The 21,002-nt window shown below is 41.4% G+C and overlaps 3 protein-coding genes across 3 annotated transcripts; 2 read left to right on the forward strand and 1 right to left on the reverse strand.

Annotated features, from left to right (window-relative positions):
* Positions 1–867: 867 nt before the first annotated feature.
* Positions 868–11,605, forward strand: LOC134182736 (selenocysteine lyase-like). Its single transcript, XM_062650171.1, has 12 exons — positions 868–1,024; positions 1,235–1,306; positions 5,021–5,197; positions 5,562–5,631; positions 5,739–5,796; positions 5,854–5,940; positions 9,775–9,843; positions 9,911–10,017; positions 10,688–10,808; positions 10,890–10,989; positions 11,137–11,212; positions 11,350–11,605. Exons 1-12 carry the CDS (start codon positions 874–876, stop codon positions 11,510–11,512), a joined length of 1,251 nt encoding a protein of 416 aa, XP_062506155.1. The 5' UTR covers positions 868–873; the 3' UTR covers positions 11,513–11,605.
* Positions 11,503–15,088, reverse strand: LOC134182733 (AP-2 complex subunit mu-like). Its single transcript, XM_062650169.1, has 9 exons — positions 14,931–15,088; positions 14,383–14,648; positions 13,625–13,707; positions 13,432–13,567; positions 13,082–13,244; positions 12,760–13,024; positions 12,614–12,711; positions 11,996–12,113; positions 11,503–11,782 (listed from the first exon to the last, which is right to left on the reverse strand). Exons 1-9 carry the CDS (start codon positions 15,002–15,004, stop codon positions 11,645–11,647), a joined length of 1,341 nt encoding a protein of 446 aa, XP_062506153.1. The 5' UTR covers positions 15,005–15,088; the 3' UTR covers positions 11,503–11,644.
* Positions 15,089–15,095: 7 nt separating this feature from the next.
* Positions 15,096–20,947, forward strand: LOC134182734 (zinc finger CCCH domain-containing protein 15-like). The gene is made up of 12 exons (XM_062650170.1): positions 15,096–15,223; positions 15,296–15,367; positions 15,652–15,711; positions 15,769–15,829; positions 16,003–16,158; positions 18,528–18,613; positions 18,672–18,705; positions 18,778–18,929; positions 19,045–19,113; positions 19,389–19,466; positions 19,680–19,799; positions 20,487–20,947. The coding sequence occupies exons 1-12, from the start codon at positions 15,155–15,157 to the stop codon at positions 20,859–20,861; spliced, it is 1,332 nt and encodes a 443-aa protein (XP_062506154.1). The 5' UTR covers positions 15,096–15,154; the 3' UTR covers positions 20,862–20,947.
* Positions 20,948–21,002: the final 55 nt, after the last annotated feature.

The following is a 21,002-nucleotide window of genomic DNA, read 5'->3' on the forward strand; positions in this document are numbered from 1 at the left end:
GATTGCATGTAGGTAAGATAGATGATTATTTCTTTGATGTAGATATTCAGCACTATGTTCATTAGGATAATAGCTATGACTTCAGACATTTCAGTAGTTTTTGTTAATGTTTAGGATGCTTTCATTTTGTGATTGTTACATTTACAGTTTGGGAGAGAATAAAACAATCTGTTTGTTTGTGTATCTGCATGTCTGTCTGGCATCGTCAAAATTCATTGGCATTGTCTGCAGAAGCCAACCATTGTGACCATTTGATGAAAGATCTAAGTATAACATACATATGCATGATGTCTATCTGTAAATTTAGTCAATTTGTCATGACTACAGTACTGTGATGAAATGCTAAAACATTGATACACTGCAACGTGCTCCACTGTTCATGGACTGAAACATATAAGCAAAAATAGCCAGAAATGTACCAAAAGACAGTACAGTCTGGTATAAAACTTTACGTATACTTTGTTTTGTCGTTTTTGAAATAGATCTCATCATACTTTGAATCAGCTTTTTTGGTTAGTTACACACACACACACACACACACACACACACACACACACACACACACACACACACACACACACACACACACACACACACACACACACACACACACACACAAAACACACGCACGCACACACGCACACACACACAAAACACGCACACGCACACACACACACACACACACACACACACACACACACACACACACACACACACACGCGCGCGCGCGCGCACACACACACACACACGAGACTGGTCGTAGTTCTCACCAATCATGTCAGTCGTGGCTAGCTATGGTATGGTAGGGTATAATTACACTAAGACTAAAAATAGTACGGACGCACACAGTGGTCGGTGATTTCGCTTTGCCACATGACCAACATGTCACGCGCTGTACAAGGCGATGTGCGCGAGATCTATTTGGACTACAATGCAACAACTCCTCTTGCACCAGAAGTACTTGAAAGTATTTACGATGCTCTGGCGAACAGCTGGGGAAATCCCAGCAGCTCACATCACCAAGGTCACGTGCGTGCGTACGTGTGTGTGTGTGTGTGTGTGTGTGTGTGTGTGTGTGTGTGTGTGTGTGTGTCTGTGTGTGTGTGTGTGTGTGTGTGTGTGTGTCTGTGTGTGTCTGTTTGTCTGTCTGTCTGTTTTTCTTGTTCATTTGTTTATTCAGCATTTTTATTGTTCTGTTTGTCTGTTTCCATCTCTGATTGCTTATACTGTTTAGGTGTCAAAGCAAAATCTGTTATTTCAACTGCCAGACATTGGATAGCCAAGATGGTCGGAGGGAAAGATGAAGGTTGGGCAAACAAACCTGCAAACAAACATCTTAAATAATTAAAGTTTATATAAGTTAGTTTCTTGTAAATATTAATATTTAAGTATTGTTATTAATTAATTAATTTATTTATTTATTAATATTTATTGTTATTTATTAATTTATTTGTGTCATGCTCAACCAGATCAGTCTGGTTCGTAAGGTCTCTTGTAAGCACCGGAGGCAAACTTTGCCTCAGAGGTGCTTAGACCATCATGGCTGTCTAAACAGAAGACATGACTTTACAAAGGATCCGACTGGATCCAAGAAGCACTGTTTTCTGTAAGTGCTGCAGGATGTGTTGACCTGGAATAATGTCTAGCCGCCGTGTAATACCTGCGTGCACTGTACCTAACACTCACAACACCACTGGAACAACCAGAGTCCAACACTGTCACATGCGGCTTACCTCCACCCGCAAGTCACTGTATTTCGTCAATTTTTCAGCCTGTTTCCTGATGACGTTACCATCAGCAGGACAGCTGATATCAATAAGAAGACAAGTGTTTGTCTTCTTATTTCTGAAACAGATGTCAGGACGATTGGCACCAATCTTCCTAACAGTAGGGATGGTTGCCGTCTCCACAAGCTTATCAGGATGATGTGGTACCATCTGCTCTCCACTGGAACTCCAAAATGATGACAAATGTCCCTGTGGATAATGGAGGTCACCTGATTGTGTCGATCAGTGTAGTCCATTGGTATCAAGGCACTACAATGTGGTTAACTGTTGCCAGGCCTACACTGCACAAGCGGCAAGTGGGACGGACATTTCGATGCAGAATGTTGCGCTCATATGATACCGAGTCCGAAAAGCTTGGTCTTGAGCAGCAACAACCAGTTTCTCAGTTGCAGCAGGAAGATTTGATGACTTCGGCCATCTGTAGGTCTCTTTCATGTCCACAGGTGGTTTCTCAGTGAGACGGCAGTACTGACCATGCATAGGTTTTCTTCTCCAGGACTGTACACAAAGAGAACTGCTGCACGTATGGAAATGTTTTGCATCTGTCTGAGGTGCTTGCTCGAAGACACTATCACACAGGATGGTCCCACTTCCATGCAGGCTCTGCGACTTGTAGTATTTAGAGAGACTATCCTGCAGCTGTGCAGTATTTAGAGAGACTCTCCTGCAGCTGTGCAGTAAACTGACGGGCCATGCGTTGGATTGAATGGGAGGACCCCCTAACATCACACCCCTGTACCATTTGCATGAAGAGATCAGAGCTGTTACGAAGGCAACAGTCCAGCCCCACAATACAAGACTGATACGTCGACTCGATCTGTCTAACCCTCGACCGCCCTCAGTGCACGGAGCATACAGCCGGTCAACGGCTGCTGCAGGATGGTGGACACCGTGCATATAGAGAAGTTTCCTGGTCCGTCGATCAAGCTGCTGCAGGTCCATGGTCCTCCAATGAATGACACCAAAACCGTAAGTGAGAAAACCGGGAGGACAAACCCCTTGATGGCCAGAATCTTGTTCCGACCATACAACTCGGTCCGGAGAACCATCTTCACTCTATGAAAGTACTCACGACGGAGCGTCTTCCACATATTGCTGTGCTGGATACCATTACTCTCGTCCACACTTAAATACTTGTACACTTGACCTGGTTCCAGATGGTTGATGGTGTTAGGTTTTCTTACCATCACCTTAGAAATTGTGTCCAGAAAGCTTGCTGTTGACAAAGTGTGCAACATTTATTTGGATGTCATCAGAGAAGGAATGAACCGTGTGCAACAACCCTTTCAGCTAATCAGGATTTCTGCCATACAGCTTTAGATCATTCATGTAAAGTAGATGACTGACAAGCTGACGCTTGGCAGTCTCACCACGGCCAGTGCTCATCCAATAGCCGTAACCAGTTCTGCATAACTCCACGCTGAGAGGACTAAGAGCCATACAGAAGAGAAGAGGAGATAGTGAATTACTTTTGAAAATACATTGCCTGATCTGCATGCGCCTCGTCTTGATGGCATCGTTCTCGTAGGAAAGTACCATTGATGTCTTTCAACTCTTCATGACACGTGACAGGAACCTGCACAAAAATGGACTAATCTTATGCAGCTGAAGACATCGGAGTAACCAACTGTGTGGCACGCTGTCATAGGCTTTCTGGTAGTCCACCCAAGCCATGCTCACGCTCCTGTGCCTGGTCTTACAGTCCTCGGTAAGCAGTTTGTTAATCAATAGCTGTTTCTTTGCACCAAAGAACCCTGCTGACAATCCTTCTGCTCCAATGCCATGAGGTTTTCCTGAACCAAATGCCCTGCAATCTTCTGTCTGACGACTGAAGTGAGGGTCTTGTAGAAGACAGATAGACACGTGATAGGCTGGTAATTCTTGGCCTGGTTAGTCTTGTCATTCTTAGGTATCAAGGTGGTCTCTCCCTGAGATAACCAGTCGGGGACAGAATCCGGTCCTGAAACAGGAGGCTGTAGTTGCGAGTCAAGTCATCGTAAAGACACGTGATGCTCTTGACCCAGAAACCATAAAGCTGATTTGGTCCAGGAGACTTCCAATTCCCTATCCTCTTGAGACACAATGTGACCTCATTGCCTGAGATAGGTGGCCACTGCTGCTCAGCTGTCCGGTACGTCTCATCATTGATTTGAAGCCTCAGCCAGAAGGCAGACTCATTATGACACACTTCAGTTTCTAGGATATCACCCCAAAACTGCTCAATCTCAGACTCGGATGGCGGGAAAGTGATCTGGATAGTCCGGTTGGCCAATTCCCTGTAAAACCGTCCAGCATTCCGTTTAAAGAAACCATTCTAGCGAAGTCTCTTACGATTCTTCTCCGGCCTCCTAGCCCGCTTGACCTTGGACTGCAGTTCCATTTTTAGCCGATTTATGGTGACCTGACAAGTCTCAGGACGAGGAATGCTCAATTGATGTCAGAGTAGTTGGAGCTCATGTAACAAACGAATGCTCGATGAGTCCCTCCTAACTTCCCGCAGCAGAGATATCGCCCGCCGAAGTGCAAGAATCTCCATATCCAGTCTTTGTCTCCATGTCGGTGTTTGAGAGTTGGTTGACTTTGCCATCTTTGAGCCCTGCCTTTTGGACACTAGTGAAGCAGCAGTGTGTACCAGGTAACTGATTTTACTCATATCTGATTCACTCTTCACTAAATTGATGATTGCAGTAAGAGCATCAATAAGCTTCAGGGCCACACTGTTCACAGAGATCCTTGGAAGGCATTGTCTCTCACAGATAGGAATTTGCCTGACTTTCTGTAGCTCATCAACAAACTCCCGACAGAGCGCAGGATCTACTAGCAGCATTGCCATCAAGTGAAAGACTGTCCTTTGTCTAGCAGTAAACTGAACTGATTTGAGAAGTTAGGGTCTCCATCTTTTCTAGCCAAGAAGCTATACTAGGATGTATAGTCATTAGATCACAGTCCACAGAGTCACAAGGGGATTATTAGATTTATTGTTATTATATATATTTATTTATTTATTTATAAATATTAATATTAATATTTATTGTTATTTGTTTATTTATAAATAAAATTAATATTTATTGTTATTTAGTAATATTTATTTATTTATTTATAAATGTAAATATAAATATTTAAAAATATTTTGAGGTATTTTATATGCAAAAATATTAATATTTATTGTTATTTATTAATATTTATTTGTTTATGTATAAATATTAATATTAATATTTATTGTTAATTGTTAGACATTGTTATTACGTCGGGAGGAACAGAGTCAAATGCGTTAGTGTTTAATTCATGTATTGAGCATTACCGTCGTCTATACCCAAAGTCGGATCAATTACCTCATATTGTGACATCTAATCTGGAACACGATTCTGTGATGCTGACAGTGGAGGAGATGAGGGCAAATGGGAAAATTGGTTTGAATGCATTGCAGTCTTTTATGTTCGCTGTGCGATTTTGTAAGTTGTCTTGATGATGTAGTTTGTTGTTGTTATCAGTTACATGCATGCATGTGGAGACACTCTTGTTTGTTTGTTTATTTGTCTGTCTGTCTGTTTGTCTGTCTGTCTGTATTCATCATGCCATGTGTGTCTATCTGTTTATTTAGTTGTTTCTATTTGTTTGTTTGTTTATGTGTTTTTTGTTTGTCTATTCATTTGTTATTTGTTTGTCTGTTAGTTTGTCTGTTAGTTTGTCTGTTAGTTTGTCTGTTCATCAGCCTGTTTGTTTGTCTGTTTGGCAACATCTGAATGATTATGTCTTGTTTGATGACAAGAGCAGAGCTGACTGTAGTGACAGCATCGCATGGAAGTGGAAAAGTCAGTCCAACTAGCGTGGTGTCAGCACTTAGGTGTGTGTGTGTGTGTGTGTGTGTGTGTGTGTGTGTGTGTGTGTGTGTGTGTGTGTGTGTGTGTGTGTGTGTGTGTGTGTGCAACAAATTATCTTTTTTGAATGTAGACCCAACACTATCGGCATATCCATTATGTATGCAAACAACGAAACAGGAGTGATTCAAGTAAGACCACAAACTCAACCATCGTACTGACCACCAATACAGTTTCATCACCTGCAGCCTTTGCAAGAGATCTCCCATGTTGTGAAAACGTGGTCAAAAGCCAACTGCTCTCACCAAATTCTCGTACATACAGATGCTGCACAGGTGTGCAATATTTGTGAACTTATGAAGTGAAAATGAAAATTGCAACATCACATTTTGTCAAATTTTTAAGTTTTATTAATATCAAACAATATTAATTCGTATTTATTAAATAAAGCACTTAATTAGCACTTTACAGTATTTTGTTAAATTTTTAAGTTTTATTGATATTAAACAATATTAATTAATATGTTTAATAATTAATAATTAATATATATAATTAATTTTGTAATTATATGACGACTACCACATGACGATTCCGTCTTTTGGTTTTCTTCTTTCAACTGTGGGAATAGTTCTGTTGCTGATTTGCTTTATCAACCAATTGCTCGTTTCAATTATCTATAGGTGTAGTCTACTCGCTGTTGACTGAGCACTGTCTATTTTGCCCTTGGTGATGGATGAAGGTGATGATGAAGACGTCAGCTGTACTCCAGATGAACGTCAGTTGTTGCACTGTCCACTTTGTTGTTGTGTTTATTCGTCTGAAACTGCAAGATGTCAACACATCAATCTGGAACACATCTCTTGTCTCAATTTTCCGTCGTTGCCTTTTCTGCGTAAATGTAAACGGAACCTATGCTCTGTTTGTGGGTTTGCTATTCACCACACTGAAAGGTTTGTCGTCGTTTGCAGGGTTCTTGTCATAGTCCTTGTGGAGGCAAAATCGTGTTTTCTCAACAGTCTTCCTGTATTTCTAAGATGACGGCGGAGGCAGAGTTTGCTTTTGGCGGACAACGTGATAAACCAACTGTCACAGGAAACGAATTTTTCAATCTCTGTATCTGACCCGTCGTTTGCTAGTTTGTCTGAATTTGATGTTGATGATCCAGTAATGGATAATAATTGAAGCCATCAAATCAGCACAAAGTCTTTCAAGTCCCGCCAATCAGGAGTCAACTCTTTTTTACCTTGATGGAGGAGGTTTGTTCCTTGCCTGTCAAGACTGTTGGTCACATTCCCTGGTCCATTCGGCCAAACTTGGCAGATCCTGGCTGTTGAGTTTTGAAATGCCACATATCACGAATTGTGGGGATTAATTTGCTTGCTTGGACATGTTTGCAAAGGCTGTGCTAAGATGTCCTCCTAGAGGTGGAAGAAAAAAACCTCACATGGGCAAAGAGGTTTTGCTGTCACGTCTAGAAATCTGGTAAACTGGTGATTTTATGTCCCTCTGGAGAGATGCCAGGTTAGACAGTAGATCACATGTTTCACAGTCTCATAGACAAGCTTCCACCACCTAAACCTCCTACAACAGCAAACGTGCTATAGCATTAGCAAGAGAAGGACGTTATGGATATGCTATGCGGTCTCTCTCTTCAAATGGTATTGCTGCACTGATGATGTTGTTGATCCTCTCCGGCAGCTACCTCAACACCATCCTCAACATAGCTTCATGGTTGATATCCCTCCAACTTTGACCGTCAACTTAGAGTCAGTCATTGCAGCCCTAAGAGCTTTCCCTTGCGCTTCTAGTTCTGGAGCATCTCAGTTACACAGTCAACATCTACTGGATTCAATCGATGCCACTACATGTACTTCTCCATCTTCTAAAGAATGCCTTAGCAGTTTGATGTCCTGATATGTTTTCTACTCTTTGGACATGCTGACGCTCACATAGCTCCTGTTTATCAGGAGCACTTTTGACTGCTTTGATAAAGAAGCAAGGCGGTATACACCCAGTAGCGGTTGGTGAAGTTTTTCGGCGTCTCGTTAGTCGTCTCTGTTGTTGAGCAGTTAATTCAAACTTGCCTGATTTTTTCCTACCGTATGGCCAAGTTGGCATTGGATTATCTAGGGGTTTGGATGCGGCTGTTCTGTCAAGTTGTATTGACTCTGATGGGTCAGATACTGATCTGTGCTGCCTGAAGGTTGACATGACCAACGCTTTTAATGAACACGCCATCGCCCATGCTTTCTTAGACGACTGAAAATTGAATTTCCGGCTCTATTTGGTTGGTCACAATGGAGCTACCATTGCGCAGAGCATCTCCGTTTTGGTGACACATGGATCAAATTATCAGCTGGAGTACAGCAGGGTGACCCTTTGGGATCTTCATTGTTTTCTTTGGCTCATTGGGAATTGTTGGATGACATCGGGACTTTGGAAGGACTCAAACTCTATTTATGGTATCTTGATGATAGTGTTTTTATAGGCTCCCATTCTGCTATAGCTTTTCTACTGGATTCATTATTATCAAAGGGACCATCTTTTGGCTTACACGTCAATTTGAAAAATATGTGAGATTTTCTGGTCATCCAGAAACCAAGAATTTCCTGAGTTTGATAACAACGTTCAACGTGCTGTTGAGGTCTCTAATGGGGTTGATTTCCTTGGTACTCCAGTCTACAGTTTGGACTCTTATTTTATTAACTGTGTGTTCAAACGAGTTGACAAGATGTTAGTTCAACAAAATCAGTTACCATGTTTGAAAGACCCTCAAGTGGAATTACATCTGCTATGCAAGGCGACCATGTTATAAGAACTGTGCCTCCTTACAACATTTATCAGGAGTTGATTAGATTTGACGCTGGTTTACGACACAGTTTTGAAAGGTTGTCAATCTCCTCTATCTCAGATCAGGTCCAGCAACAAGCAACTCTCCCTATTCAACATGGTGGTGTTGGTCTTCGGGAAACTAGCCGAACTTCATCCGCAGCCTTTGTTGGAAGTTGCAAATCATTGCGTCAACTTTCAAATTGACTACTATACAACTTAATGCCTCAGGCCCACAACGAAGAAGCCCCTATTACTATTGTTGGTGATGAAAGTCTTGACCTTCTCATTTCCGGCGAAATTCAAAGTAGACAACATCTGACAACCATACATGAATGGCTGTATATATCATCAAAGTGGACACAACATGATTTGTAGAAGTGTTTGGATGACAATCTCAAGTCCACCATAGAAAGAAAGTGTCAAAGCTTAAAAGATCAAGCAAGGCTTATAGCCATATCGTCTCCTCATTCAGGGGGTTGGTTGAGGGCAATTCCTAACCGCAGTCTTGGCCTAGCATGATCCCTCAGTAGTTCGTTATAGCTTTACGGCTTTGCCTTGGAATTTCTGTATTTTCAAATAATCCCAACTCAATCAGATGCACCTGTAATCATGTGCTAGATGAACATGGCGATCACGCCCTCGGTTGTGGTCCTTTGAGAATTAAACAACATGATGCTCTTTGTGACATTTTTTATCACTGCATGCTCAAGGAAAACTCTGGTACTTGCCATGAACAGCATTGCTCAACTCAGTCCTTTCACAGACCAGGGATATTTACCACCTCGTCTTTACTCAGGGCAGACCTGCATACTTTGATGTGTCTGTAAGGAACTCCTTCAATCCTTCTCAGATAATCAATGCTGCAAAGGAAGCTGGTGCAGCTGCCAAGTTTGGTGAATCAGAGAAAGACAACAGACACGACGACAGTGTAACAGCAGCAGGCAATCTTTCTACCCTTTGATGGTGGAAACCTATGGAGTATGGTCAACTCATAGCCTGGAAGTCATCAAATTTATTGCAAAAAGATCGTCTTTGCTTAGTGGACAAACTTTTAGCAAAACTCTTTGCAACTTACATGAGCAATTGTCATGCAGATTATGCCAACACAATGCAAAACTGCTTTTAGAAAAATTAGCTTTAGTTGCTTTTGATGTTGACTCTTCTTTCAATTACGGTGTTCTAGAATAAGGTGACTCTACTGGGTCACCATTAGTCTGTTAAATATATATGTTGAAAAAATGTATAATGTAGCAATAAATTAATTTTTATTTATGTGTTTAATGTGCTGTTACACAGTGTGCTTATGTTGGCATGACAACATGGTTTTTTGTTGCCAGGCAATCGGAAAAATTCCTGTAAACGTAAACACTTTGTCTGTGGATTACTTGACCATTGTTGGTCACAAGGTGCAGATTTCGTGTTTGCTGTTGGGAAGTTGTTGATGCTACTTGTTGTGTTGTGTTGTTCACGTAGTTTTATGGTCCAAGAATTGGTGCTTTGTATGCGAGGCAGCCAGCGAAGGTCACACCAGTTTATCCAATGCTTTTTGGAGGAGGACAAGAGAGAAATTTCAGACCAGGGTAAAATGCTGTGTGTGTGTGTGTTTTTTTGTCTGTATGTCTGTTCACCTGTCTGTCTGTTTGTGCATCTGTCTGTCCGTCTGTCTGTCTGTTTGTATGTCTGTCTGTCCATTTGTTTGTGCATCTGTTGTCTGTCTGTCAAATAAACAATTAATCTGTCTGTGTGTCTGTCCACCTGTCCATTTGTCTTTCAGACCAGAGTACAATGCTGTGTGTGTTGTGTGTGTGTGTGTGTGTGTGTGTGTATGTGTGTGTGTGTGTGTGTGTGTGTGTGTGTGTGTGTGTGTGTGTGTGTGTGTGTGTGTGTGTGTGTGTGTGTGTGTTCGTCTTTCTGTCTCTGTTTGTTTGTTTGTGCATCTGTTTGTCTGTCTTTCTGTTTAATAAAACTATCAATCGGTCTGTGTGTCTGTCCACCTGTCTGTCTGTCGTTCTGTGCAAGTGTGTGTGTGTGTGTGTGTGTGTGTGTGTGTGTGTGTGTGTGTGTGTGTGTGTGTGTGTGTGTGTGTGTATGTGTGTACACACAATCATGCATGCGAGTGTGTGTGGCCAGATGATGGAGACAATACTAATAGCATGCAGCTGGTCAGTTTTATAGTCACAACAATGGAAGTCATGCCTTCTCATTTACTACTGCTCAAACATCTCAGTGCATTCTTCTTCTGTTGTTCAGAACAGAGAATACAGGCATGATAGCCGGTCTAGGAAAGGCAGCCGAACTTGTGTGCAAACACATCAGTGATTACCATGAGCACATGAAGACAGTACGAGACTACTTGGAGCAACAACTGGAAGTCAGTCCATCAGTCCATCAAATCATGAGATCAGTTGTTACAGCCTAATGTGTCGTTTGTAAATTAATTTATTAACTGAAGTTGGCGTTTCCTGGTCACGTGACATTTAATGGTCAATATGCTGAGAGTGAGAGAATTCCAAACACTTGTAATGTGTCGTTCAAGGGATATAACCTGAAGGGTAACTTTGGTGTGTTTTGTCTAGTCTCGCGTAGCCAGACCCTACTGCTGCGTCATACCTTTTTTGACAGAAGTATGATGCTGCCATAGGGTGTGGGTACCTGAGACTAGTTGTGTATAATGCTTGTGGTTATGTGTTGATGTGCAGGTTATAGGATAATGAAGAGACTGAAATGGACATTGGCGAGTATAGGATCTGCTTGTCACTCAGAGGACTTGGATAAGTGAGTGTGGAGTTTGTGAACGCTCACTCTCACACACACACACACACACACACACACACACACACATGCGCACGTGCACACACACACGCGCGCACACACACACACACACTCAGAATCATCATGTTTCTGCTGTCCAGACCATCACCAATACTACTTGCCATCGGCATCCCAGACGATCTCGCAGGCAATGCTCTTCGTCTCAGCATTGGCAGAGAAACGAGTAAGCAAGACATTGACATCGTGATCGCAGATCTACGTGCAGCAATCGCAACTCTCACAGACGAGCAAGATAAACAATAATTATTGTAATTAAGAAACAAACAGAAGTTGCAAAAACTGTCGTGTGAGTAGCTTGCCGCGCTGCAGAACAAAATAAGTCACTTTGTCAGGATTGACACTCAGAAGGTTGAGGGATGTGGGTGGGGTCAGTGGCTAGGCACAGCGTGTCTCATAGAGGCCACTCTTGCTGATGTACCGGACCCACTTCACTGTGTCATGATCACTGTAGTTGAGCTTGGACTCGAATACTTTGAGATAACGAACTTTTAGACCAGAGCATGCAAATGGGACCTACAAAACAGATGGACAACAGATGAATGACAGACAAACATACAGACACACAAATAGACAGACAGATAAATAGACATACAGATAGACACAGACAGATGGACAGACAAACAGACAGATAAACAGACAGGCAAACTGACAGACAGACAGAATGACACACGGACAGATGAATAAGACACACACGAATGGACAGACAGATCGACAGACAGTATGTACCTCAAAGTTCATTGAAATAGTGGGTTTCGTCCCTTGTTGTGTCTTCTCACCAGCACCTGGCAATAAATCGATCTCCGCGCTGATCTGTGATTCCTTCATACCTGAAATTCTCTTCATCCTGTGTAATAGAAACCATACAACTGATTCTGAAATTTGAATTTGAACAATCTTGTGAATGACACTCAACCATTGCAAGCATAGCAGTAGATTGAATAAACATAAGGATGAAACACACATACACAAGTTCAGTGTATCATAGCAAACCCATTATGTAGACACACAGACAGACAGGCAAACAGATGGACAAACAAACAGACAGGCAAACAAACAGCCAGACTAATAGTTAGACGTACAGATGGACAAACAAACAGACAGACAAACAAATAGCCAGACAGATGGTTAGACGTACGGATGGACAAACAAACAGACAGACAGAAGGTTAGACAGACAGACAGATGGATAAACAAACAGACAGACAGTCAGACAGATGGATACACAAACAGACATACAGATGGTCATACAAACAAACAGATGAACGGACAAACAAACAGACAGACAATCACACAAAATCAATTAATATCAACACATTCTATTATTCCTTAACTAATCAGTCATTACCTCCACACAATTGCATTGTCGCTTGCTTTGTATTTCGCTCTTCCCTTCAAACAAAGCAGCTGCACGCCAGCAGTGTTGGGCGGGGTAGGAATTCGGATCTAAAATCCACAATCAGAAAACATCCAGGAAGACACAAACGAGTCTACCTCAATTTTCTGTGCAAAAATCGTCGGTTTGAAATTCGATTTCAGTACGACCTTCACCTCTTGTTTCGTCCGTCCGACTTCCCTCACGAGAGGAATGACACGGAAAGGCAAACTGATGTCGCTTGTTGTGCGATACTTCATCAGTTCGAACTCGCCGTCCGGTGGGATGAAAGAAATGCTCCGTTCCGTCTCGAATTTGCTAAGTTTTACACACTGATGGAATGTGCACGCGTCGATGGCAATACCACCTGATTTGCCGCCCAGTCTGCAGTCAAACGAGATTGAAATTTGGGTTTTGGGTTTCGTTTGTGTTTGGGCTTACTTCTTGGACTGGTAGGTCTCCATGGCTGCTGCTTCTGATGTCGATGGTTTGGCTCCTTTTTCGACCATCAGTTTGTCGTTCATGCCAAACTTGCATTCTGGCATGCCAGACAAATAGCTTCTCATTACAATGCGGCCACTCACGTGAGCACTTAGAACTTGACCTGAAAACATATAACAATGTTAGTTACATACAGGGATAGATCCATAATTATATTAGACTATTGTATTGGATGGATGCATCTCACAATACACTAGACTATTGTATTGGATGGATGCATCTCACAATACACTAGATTATTGTATTGCAGGGATGCATCTCACAATATCTTAGACACAGAAATCATGTACCCTGCGCTGACATGAGCAAGTTGACTCCCTCTAAAACGTCAAGAAACAACTCATTCTTTCTATACTTGATTCCCTCTCTTCGCCATCCAATCTGTCCTGTCACCTGGCTAGTTATCTGTTTCTGTTCTTCTTGTGTCTGCAACATAGCTGAATAAACGAATATAAATTAATGTACCAAAGAAAGGCCACTGACTTGAGACTTGATTCCCTGTTGTGTGATAACAGCTTTTAGAGCACTAGTCTCTGTTCTCTGAGGATAACCAAAGTCTAATATTTCTACACAACAAAACAAGAACTCAGACATGTGACACAACATTTTCACTAAGTAGACAACAGACACAAAAACAGACACACATGCACGCGCGCACACACACACACACACACACACACACACACAGAATGGAAAAACGTACATAAACAAACAAGCTACACACAACAAACCCAAACAAGCACACAAACAAACAAGCAAACACACAAACAAGAATGCACACAAACAACCAAACACAAACAAATACACAAAACAAGCAAACACACAAAGAAACACAAACACACAAACAAGCAAACACACACAAACAAACAAAACAAGCAAACACACAAACAAGAAAGCACACAAACAACCAAACACAAACAAATACACAAAACAAGCAAACACACAAAGAAACACAAACACACAAACAAGCAAACACACACAAAAACAAACACACAAACAAAAACAAACACACAAACAAGCAAACACACAAACAAAAACAAACACACAAACAAAACAAACACACAAACAAACACACCAGTTTTATACAGTTGATCACACAAATAAAGACACAGAACGACACCAAAAAGACAGCACAAAGACAAGCACACAGGATGGCAAACACAAAGCCACAATAAAACAAAATCTCCACACTCTCCACATCCACTAATAATCCAGTCTGCACACTATCGACGCCAACTAACCATCAATCAACTCATAGATCAATACGAAGTTGTTCTTTATGCTCTCCTCGACTAAAACACCAAAGTAGTTCTCCAATATGCCAGCAAACTTGCTCAGAAACTCAAACACAAGCGCAGCATTGACATTCTGTTTGGTCACGACAGCAATCCACAACGAGCCGCGTCTGATGTGGAAGAAACTCGTGCGAGCAATGTTTGTAACAGGAGAACGGACTTGCTGACGCGCATGAATGACACTCACTCGAAAGGCATCGAGAGAACTTCGTCTAAAACAAACAACAAAATGTTACCCCTAAAGAGGCCCCGGTCAAATTATGAACAGTTTAGCTATAAAGTTGGTTTATTAAATAGGTAATTTATACATAGTAATTACATATTAGTATATCAGTAAGTGTGGGATTTGTAATACAAAAATCAATTGATACCCCAAAGGAGGCCCCTTAATGTAATTTTTGTAGATAACAACTGCGTAACTTCCATACAACGTAAAGATAAGTTATGGTGCCGCAAAAAAGTTGCTAGAGAAGAATAAAACGGAGAAATCTTACCCAACGTTATCGCGGAATACGCGTGAGATGAGAGCTTCGCCTTTGTGATTGTAGATGAAAACGCCACCGATCATGACGCTCACCAAGGCTCCACGCTAGAAATAATTCACAGATTGAAAACACGTTTCAGGAATGCAATTTCCCGTATCGCACTCCCGTATGTTGCAACCTAAAATTTAGACTCCCGTATATTACATCCTGGATTAGCTCCATTGCATTGAACCATGCCGCCAAAGAAGAAGCAAGAAGTGAGCAAGAAAACAGAACAGAAGAAGAAGGAAAAGATAATTGAGGTATTTAACTACCATTCCGTTAATTTCTGATAATAATTAATTGCAAGGTTCCCCTACTGGGGATGCGGACAGGACAAAACGTTTGGACTGAAGAACAAGAAAGGAAAGAAGCAGCAGCAGTTTATTAAGAACGTGACACATCAGGTAAGACGTAGACATACAATAGGACATAAGCAGTCTGATAATCAAAGTTACTCGAAGTGTATAAGGAACAAAAACGTAACATGATAGACTTGGTGTGGCTGCTATGACGTCACAATGACGTCAGATTAATTTTTTACATTGAAAACGTTAGTTTTATCTTTAGCCTTGCTAACTTAAGTTATGTCTTACACACACACACACACACACACACACACACACACACACACACACACACACACACACACACACACACACACACACACACACTAAAACTCTTGTTTTAGGTACAACATGGAGCTTCAAAGGGAATAGCAAAGTTGGAGCAAGAGAAGCATGATGCAAAGGTGGGTGTTATGATTTTTGTTACTATGGTTTGTTGTCGTTACATCTTTGATGTTTAGGGTAAGAAGAAAGACGACGACTTGGGTGCAATATTTAAACCACTGCAGAGTGTTTCAAAAGGTTAGACGTCTAGCTGTGTGTGTGTGTGTGTGTGTGTGTGTGTGTGTGTGTGTGTGTGTGTGTGTGTGTGTGTGTGTGTGTGTGTGTGTGTGTGTGTGTTAGTTTTGTTTCCTTGTTTGCATTTCTTATTCATTGTTTATTGAATCTTTACGAACTAACTGTTTATGCTTTAGGTGCTGATCCGAAATCAGTTTTATGTGTTTTCTTTAAGCAAGGCCAATGTACAAAGGGTGACAAATGTAAATTTTCACATGATCTTGCTTTGGAGAGAAAAGGTGAGAAGAAAAGCATCTATGCTGACAGCAGAGGAGACGACGACTTAAAAGACGGTATGTATGGTAGACTATTGTATTGGAGGGATGCATCTCACAATACACACCCGCAAACTCATTTATTTAGAATAAACGAGGAGCTAACCAACCGTATGTAGCCAGCACAGAGTCTGTCAGACTAACAATTCTGTGGCGCCACACTAAAATAAATACAGTCAGTAAAACGCTTGCAAACAACAGTATAGATGGAACTGTTTAGCCTCGTCCCCAGACTCACGTGAGCCTGGCAGTGTTTGGTTCCGTATGACACTTTCAGCCTCCCGTGAGTCTGGACTCACCATGCCTACTTTCACACACTTACTTCACTAAGTGTCACCCCACCTGATAGCCTTGGCACCCCACGTGACTAAATAGTACATGCGTCACAAACTCAATTAGCTTATATATCTAATGTGTGACCCAGCAGATTGTGTATCACGCCCAAGACTCCAAACAGCGCATGGTGACTCTCCACTGTGAGGGATTCACCAAGTTCACGCTCTCCAAATCTCAAGACGACTTCAGCATGTGGAAAGGTGAGTGTACTCCTATGTTATTGTCCTACTTGTGTAGACTGGCGAGCCTGCCAAGTCTAGGTACAGCGATCCGGACTTCGCGTGTAATTCACTCGTTTGTGCGGACAAAGATGTCTTTTCCCCCTAGGATGGCCCTGGAGACTTCAAGTTTACCCTCCCGAAAGTCATCATAATTGAAAACACGAATAGCGGAATGCAATTCCAAGTCATGCAGCGTGTCTCTTGTTGCCATTGCGTGTCCTACTGGCCTTTGCAATAGAGCCCTACTGGCCATGCAGATAACGGATGTGCGACGAACAACGAGTGAACTACACGCGAAGTCCGGATTGCTGTACCTAGACTCGGCAGGCTCACCAGTCTACACGAGTAGGACAATAACGTAGGAGTACACTCACCTTTCCACATGCTAAAGTCGTCTTGAGATTTGGACAGCGTGAACTTCGTGAGTCACTCACTGTGGAGAGTCACCATGTGCTGTTTGAAGTCTTGGGCATGATACACAATCTGCTGGGTCACACATTAGATAGATATAAGCTGATTGAGTGTGTGACATCGGCACTATTTAGTCACGTGGGGTGCCAAGGCTATGACGTGGCGTGACACTTAGTGAAGTAAGTGTGTGAAAGTAGTCGAGGTGAGTCCAGACTCACTGGAGGCTGAAAGTGTCATACGGGAACCGGACACTGCGAGGCTCACGTGAGTCTGGGGACAAGGCTAGAGCTGTTGGTACACTAAGCAAGATGTAAGATAACTATCTATATCTAAGCTAATCTTACTTACTATGTAATCTATTTCTAACAAGCCATATTTTAAAAGAATGTTCGATTACAGTTTTGGCAATATTAGACATGATATGTTGTTGGTGTTTTGTTGGAATGTTTAGTAGATGAAAGAACTGCTGGAGACCAATGATGTTGATAAATCCTCTAGAACCAACTTCAGTGTTGATATGCTTGCATACAAATTCTTGCTCTTTGATGTTATTTACCAGTAGTGCGTATCTATTTCATGCAGCATCAAAGTTAGTTTCATGACATATTGTCAGCTTGACAAAATAAACTTTAATGGGATCCTTCCTCCATATAACAACATCAGGACGTTGAGAAGTGGCAATAATATGAGTAGGGAAATGAGTGGAACTATCCTTGTGGTCGGCATAAATGTTGAACATAGAAGGAAGATAGTTTATGGCTTCTTTTAATAGTAGATGTAGAATAGCATCATGTCTTACATTTCTCACTAAAACTTCACAGTTTTTCAGTACATGGAGAATCGTTTGTCTTCTTTGACATAAAGGGCATTTGTCACAGGTTCTCTTTTTCCATAGGACTAAGTTGGCATTTGATGGTAAAGTTTCATTGGTAGCATTCATGATAAAAGATAGTTGACTTGATGGTAAATTACTAACGCACTTTGCTCACTTATCTGGTGCAGAGTTGTTTAGTCTGCTGGTATGTCCTTGAATTTTTAGTTTGTTCAAAAGTTGTTGTTGTTGGTCTGTCTTCCTTTAGGTCGAATTTAGTTTTTTGTGCGAGTGATCTGGACAATGATAATGGATGGTTTTGTAATAACTTTAGTCCTTCTCTATTGTATTGGAGGGATGTATCTCTAGACTGTTGTATTGGAGGGATGCATCTTACAATACACTAGACTGTTGTATTGGAGGGATGCATCTCACAATACACTAGACAGTGCCTATAGTATTGGAGAGATGCATCTCACAATACACTAAACTATTGAATACACTAGACTATTATTATATTGGAGGGATGCATCTCAAAATACGTTAGCCGACTATGATAAGCAGATTTCAGATTCATTACTGTCAAATATCTCATTGTCTTTGTATAGATAATATGGATACATGGGACCAAGCAAAGCTGGAAGATGTTGTACAGAAGAAACACGGAAGCGAACAAGCAAACAGAACAGAAATAGTACGAGACACACCCACATAAATTATTAACTTACTCAACCCTAGGCAACTACTTTTAGGTTTGCAAATACTTTCTAGAAGCCGTTGAAAAAGGTTAGTCATAATGACAACTGTAGTGTCACATGTTGAATATATAATACAATAATTTTTGTTCCTTATCTAAAGGTCTTTATGGTTGGTTCTGGGTTTGTCCGAATGGTGGAGACAAATGTCTTTATCGACATTGTCTTCCACCTGGTTTTATCCTGAAGAAAGACAAGAAGGCAATGGAAGAGCAGAAAGAACGGATTTCTATAGAAGAACTTATTGAATCAGAGGTGTGTGTGTGTGTGTGTGTGTGTGTGTGTGTGTGTGTGTGTGTGTGTGTGTGTGTGTGTGTGTGTATGTGTGAGGGTGTGAGGGTGTGAGGGTGTATAAAGGATTATATTGCAGAGAGCAAAACTGGGAGTGAATTTGACTCCTGTGACACTTGAGTCTTTCTTGGAATGGAAAAAGCGGAAAGTAAGATTTAAAAACATGGATGATTTGGATGACAGACAGACAGACAAGAACAGATGGAGTGACAGACAGACAGACAGACACACAAGAGACAGACGACAGAGAGACGGAGGTTTCTTCTCCCTTTTAAGGGCATGTCTATGGCTCCTTGTGTACACAAACTTTTGTGGAAAAGTTGCTAGCATACAGACTACCAGGCCGGATAGAGACTAAAGCAAAACAAATGTTTGACAAACATGTGGACAGAGTTCTAGGAACCATACGTCTGATGTCATTAGGTTGATGAAAAACGAGCAACAGCTGCGAAGAATTTAGCGAAGAAGAAAGATGAATTCAAGCAAGGCAAGATGTTGGGGGTGAGACATAGCACAGACAGTGTTTTCACTCTTTATTCTCTCGTCTGTTTGAGTTTTTGTCCCTCTACGATTTTGTGTTATCCAAACGTCTATTTTCTGTTTATTGTTTGAGTTTATTTGGCTGTTTCTCTTGTTGTTTTGTCTCTCGGTGCGTTTGTTATCAATCTAGTTTGTTACTTATATCCTAACCCATACGTATTACTTGTGTTGTAGGTGACCGGTCGCGAGGTCTTCATGTTTAATCCAGAATTGGTAAAGGAGGATGATGACGAGGATGGAGGTGACGTTGTCGTTTTGACAAAGCAAGACAGTGATGAGGACAGTGATGAAGAAGTACAACGATTGTTGTCTTACTGATTTGTTCTTAACTTAATTGAATAAGGAACTGTTGTAATCTGTAACAGTATGTCTCCAGACTGGCTTCAGTTTTTATTGTCTGTTTTTCTATCCATTCGTTTGTCTGTCCATTTATTTGTTTGTCGGTCTGTCGGTCTGTCTCTGTCTGTTTGTGTCTGTGTGTCTGTTTGTCTCTGTCTGTCTGTCTGTCTCTGTTGTTTGTCTGTCCGTCTTTCTGTTTGTCCCTGTCTGTCTGTCCGTGTGTCTGACTTTCAAAACTGTCACCTAATCATGGTGATTTAGATAGATTATTTGATTTTGACATTCAGGGTCAAGTCCAATAGTTAATGACTTTGTTGTTTGCAAGGACTGATTTGTATTTAAAAAATCCTAGCATATGTACAAGTAGAATCTTTATCAGAATAAATTATGTCTGTCTGTTTGTCTCTGTCTGTCTGTCTGTTTGTCTCTGTCTGTCTGTCTGTATGTATGTATGTATGTATGTATGTATGTTTGTCTGTCTGTCTATTTGTCTGTCTGTATGTCTGTCTGTCTGTCTGTATGCATGTATGTATGTATGTATGTCCATATGTGTATGTATGTCTTGCACAGTGACAATTGTTTACAACATTAAAATGTAGTCGGCAACATAATTTCTTCTGCTATATGTTTTTCTCTGTTTAGGGAAGTACGTCATCATCCACTCCAGCACTAGATCTGACGGACCTCGGTGCTATAGCAGAAACAGCCACGCCCCTTCTCAATGCTCAAATTACTCGTAAACAGACAAACCCTCTACCAACCTCAAAGACAAGAGAACCAGCTCGTCTATCAGACACAGCATGTGCTTTAGACAGCGACGAAGGCATTGCTGCTGCTGCTGCTGCTGCTGTAACTGTAAATGGAGTTGAAATTGATGAGACTTTATTTCAATGTGAGGCATTAGGGGAATTAGGACTGGAGGACTCTGATTTAGAAGATAGTGACGAGGAGGAGGAGCAGCAATTATATGAAAACAATATAGGTAAAGATGATGACGATGATGATGACAATGATTGACAAGATAACGATGGCATTGGATGTAAGTAATGGTTGATATTGATGATTTTATTGAGTCTAGTTTGAATAGTTTCGAACGTGTGATATGCTGCTGTTGTGTTGGAAAGTGTCGAAATGACTGACTGAAATTGTTGATTATGG

Source organism: Corticium candelabrum, chromosome 7 (genome assembly GCF_963422355.1).
Source record: "Corticium candelabrum chromosome 7, ooCorCand1.1, whole genome shotgun sequence".
Taxonomy (NCBI): Eukaryota; Metazoa; Porifera; class Homoscleromorpha; order Homosclerophorida; family Plakinidae; genus Corticium; species Corticium candelabrum.

Coding starts and splice junctions, on each gene's coding strand:
- LOC134182733 (XM_062650169.1), bottom strand. CDS start 15,004: ATGATCGGTGGCGTTTTCATCTACAATCACAAAGGCGAAGCTCTCATC. Junction 12,712..12,759: donor TTTTTGCACAGAAAATTGAG/GTAGACTCGTTT, acceptor TGTGGATTTTAG/ATCCGAATTCCTACCCCGCC. Junction 11,783..11,995: donor CTATTTCAATGAACTTTGAG/GTACATACTGTC, acceptor TCTGTTTTGTAG/GTCCCATTTGCATGCTCTGG.
- LOC134182736 (XM_062650171.1), top strand. CDS start 874: ATGACCAACATGTCACGCGCTGTACAAGGCGATGTGCGCGAGATCTAT. Junction 1,307..5,020: donor GGTCGGAGGGAAAGATGAAG/GTTGGGCAAACA, acceptor GTTAATTGTTAG/ACATTGTTATTACGTCGGGA. Junction 5,632..5,738: donor AGCGTGGTGTCAGCACTTAG/GTGTGTGTGTGT, acceptor TTTTGAATGTAG/ACCCAACACTATCGGCATAT.
- LOC134182734 (XM_062650170.1), top strand. CDS start 15,155: ATGCCGCCAAAGAAGAAGCAAGAAGTGAGCAAGAAAACAGAACAGAAG. Junction 19,114..19,388: donor TGGAATGGAAAAAGCGGAAA/GTAAGATTTAAA, acceptor TGATGTCATTAG/GTTGATGAAAAACGAGCAAC. Junction 19,800..20,486: donor ATGAGGACAGTGATGAAGAA/GTACAACGATTG, acceptor TTCTCTGTTTAG/GGAAGTACGTCATCATCCAC.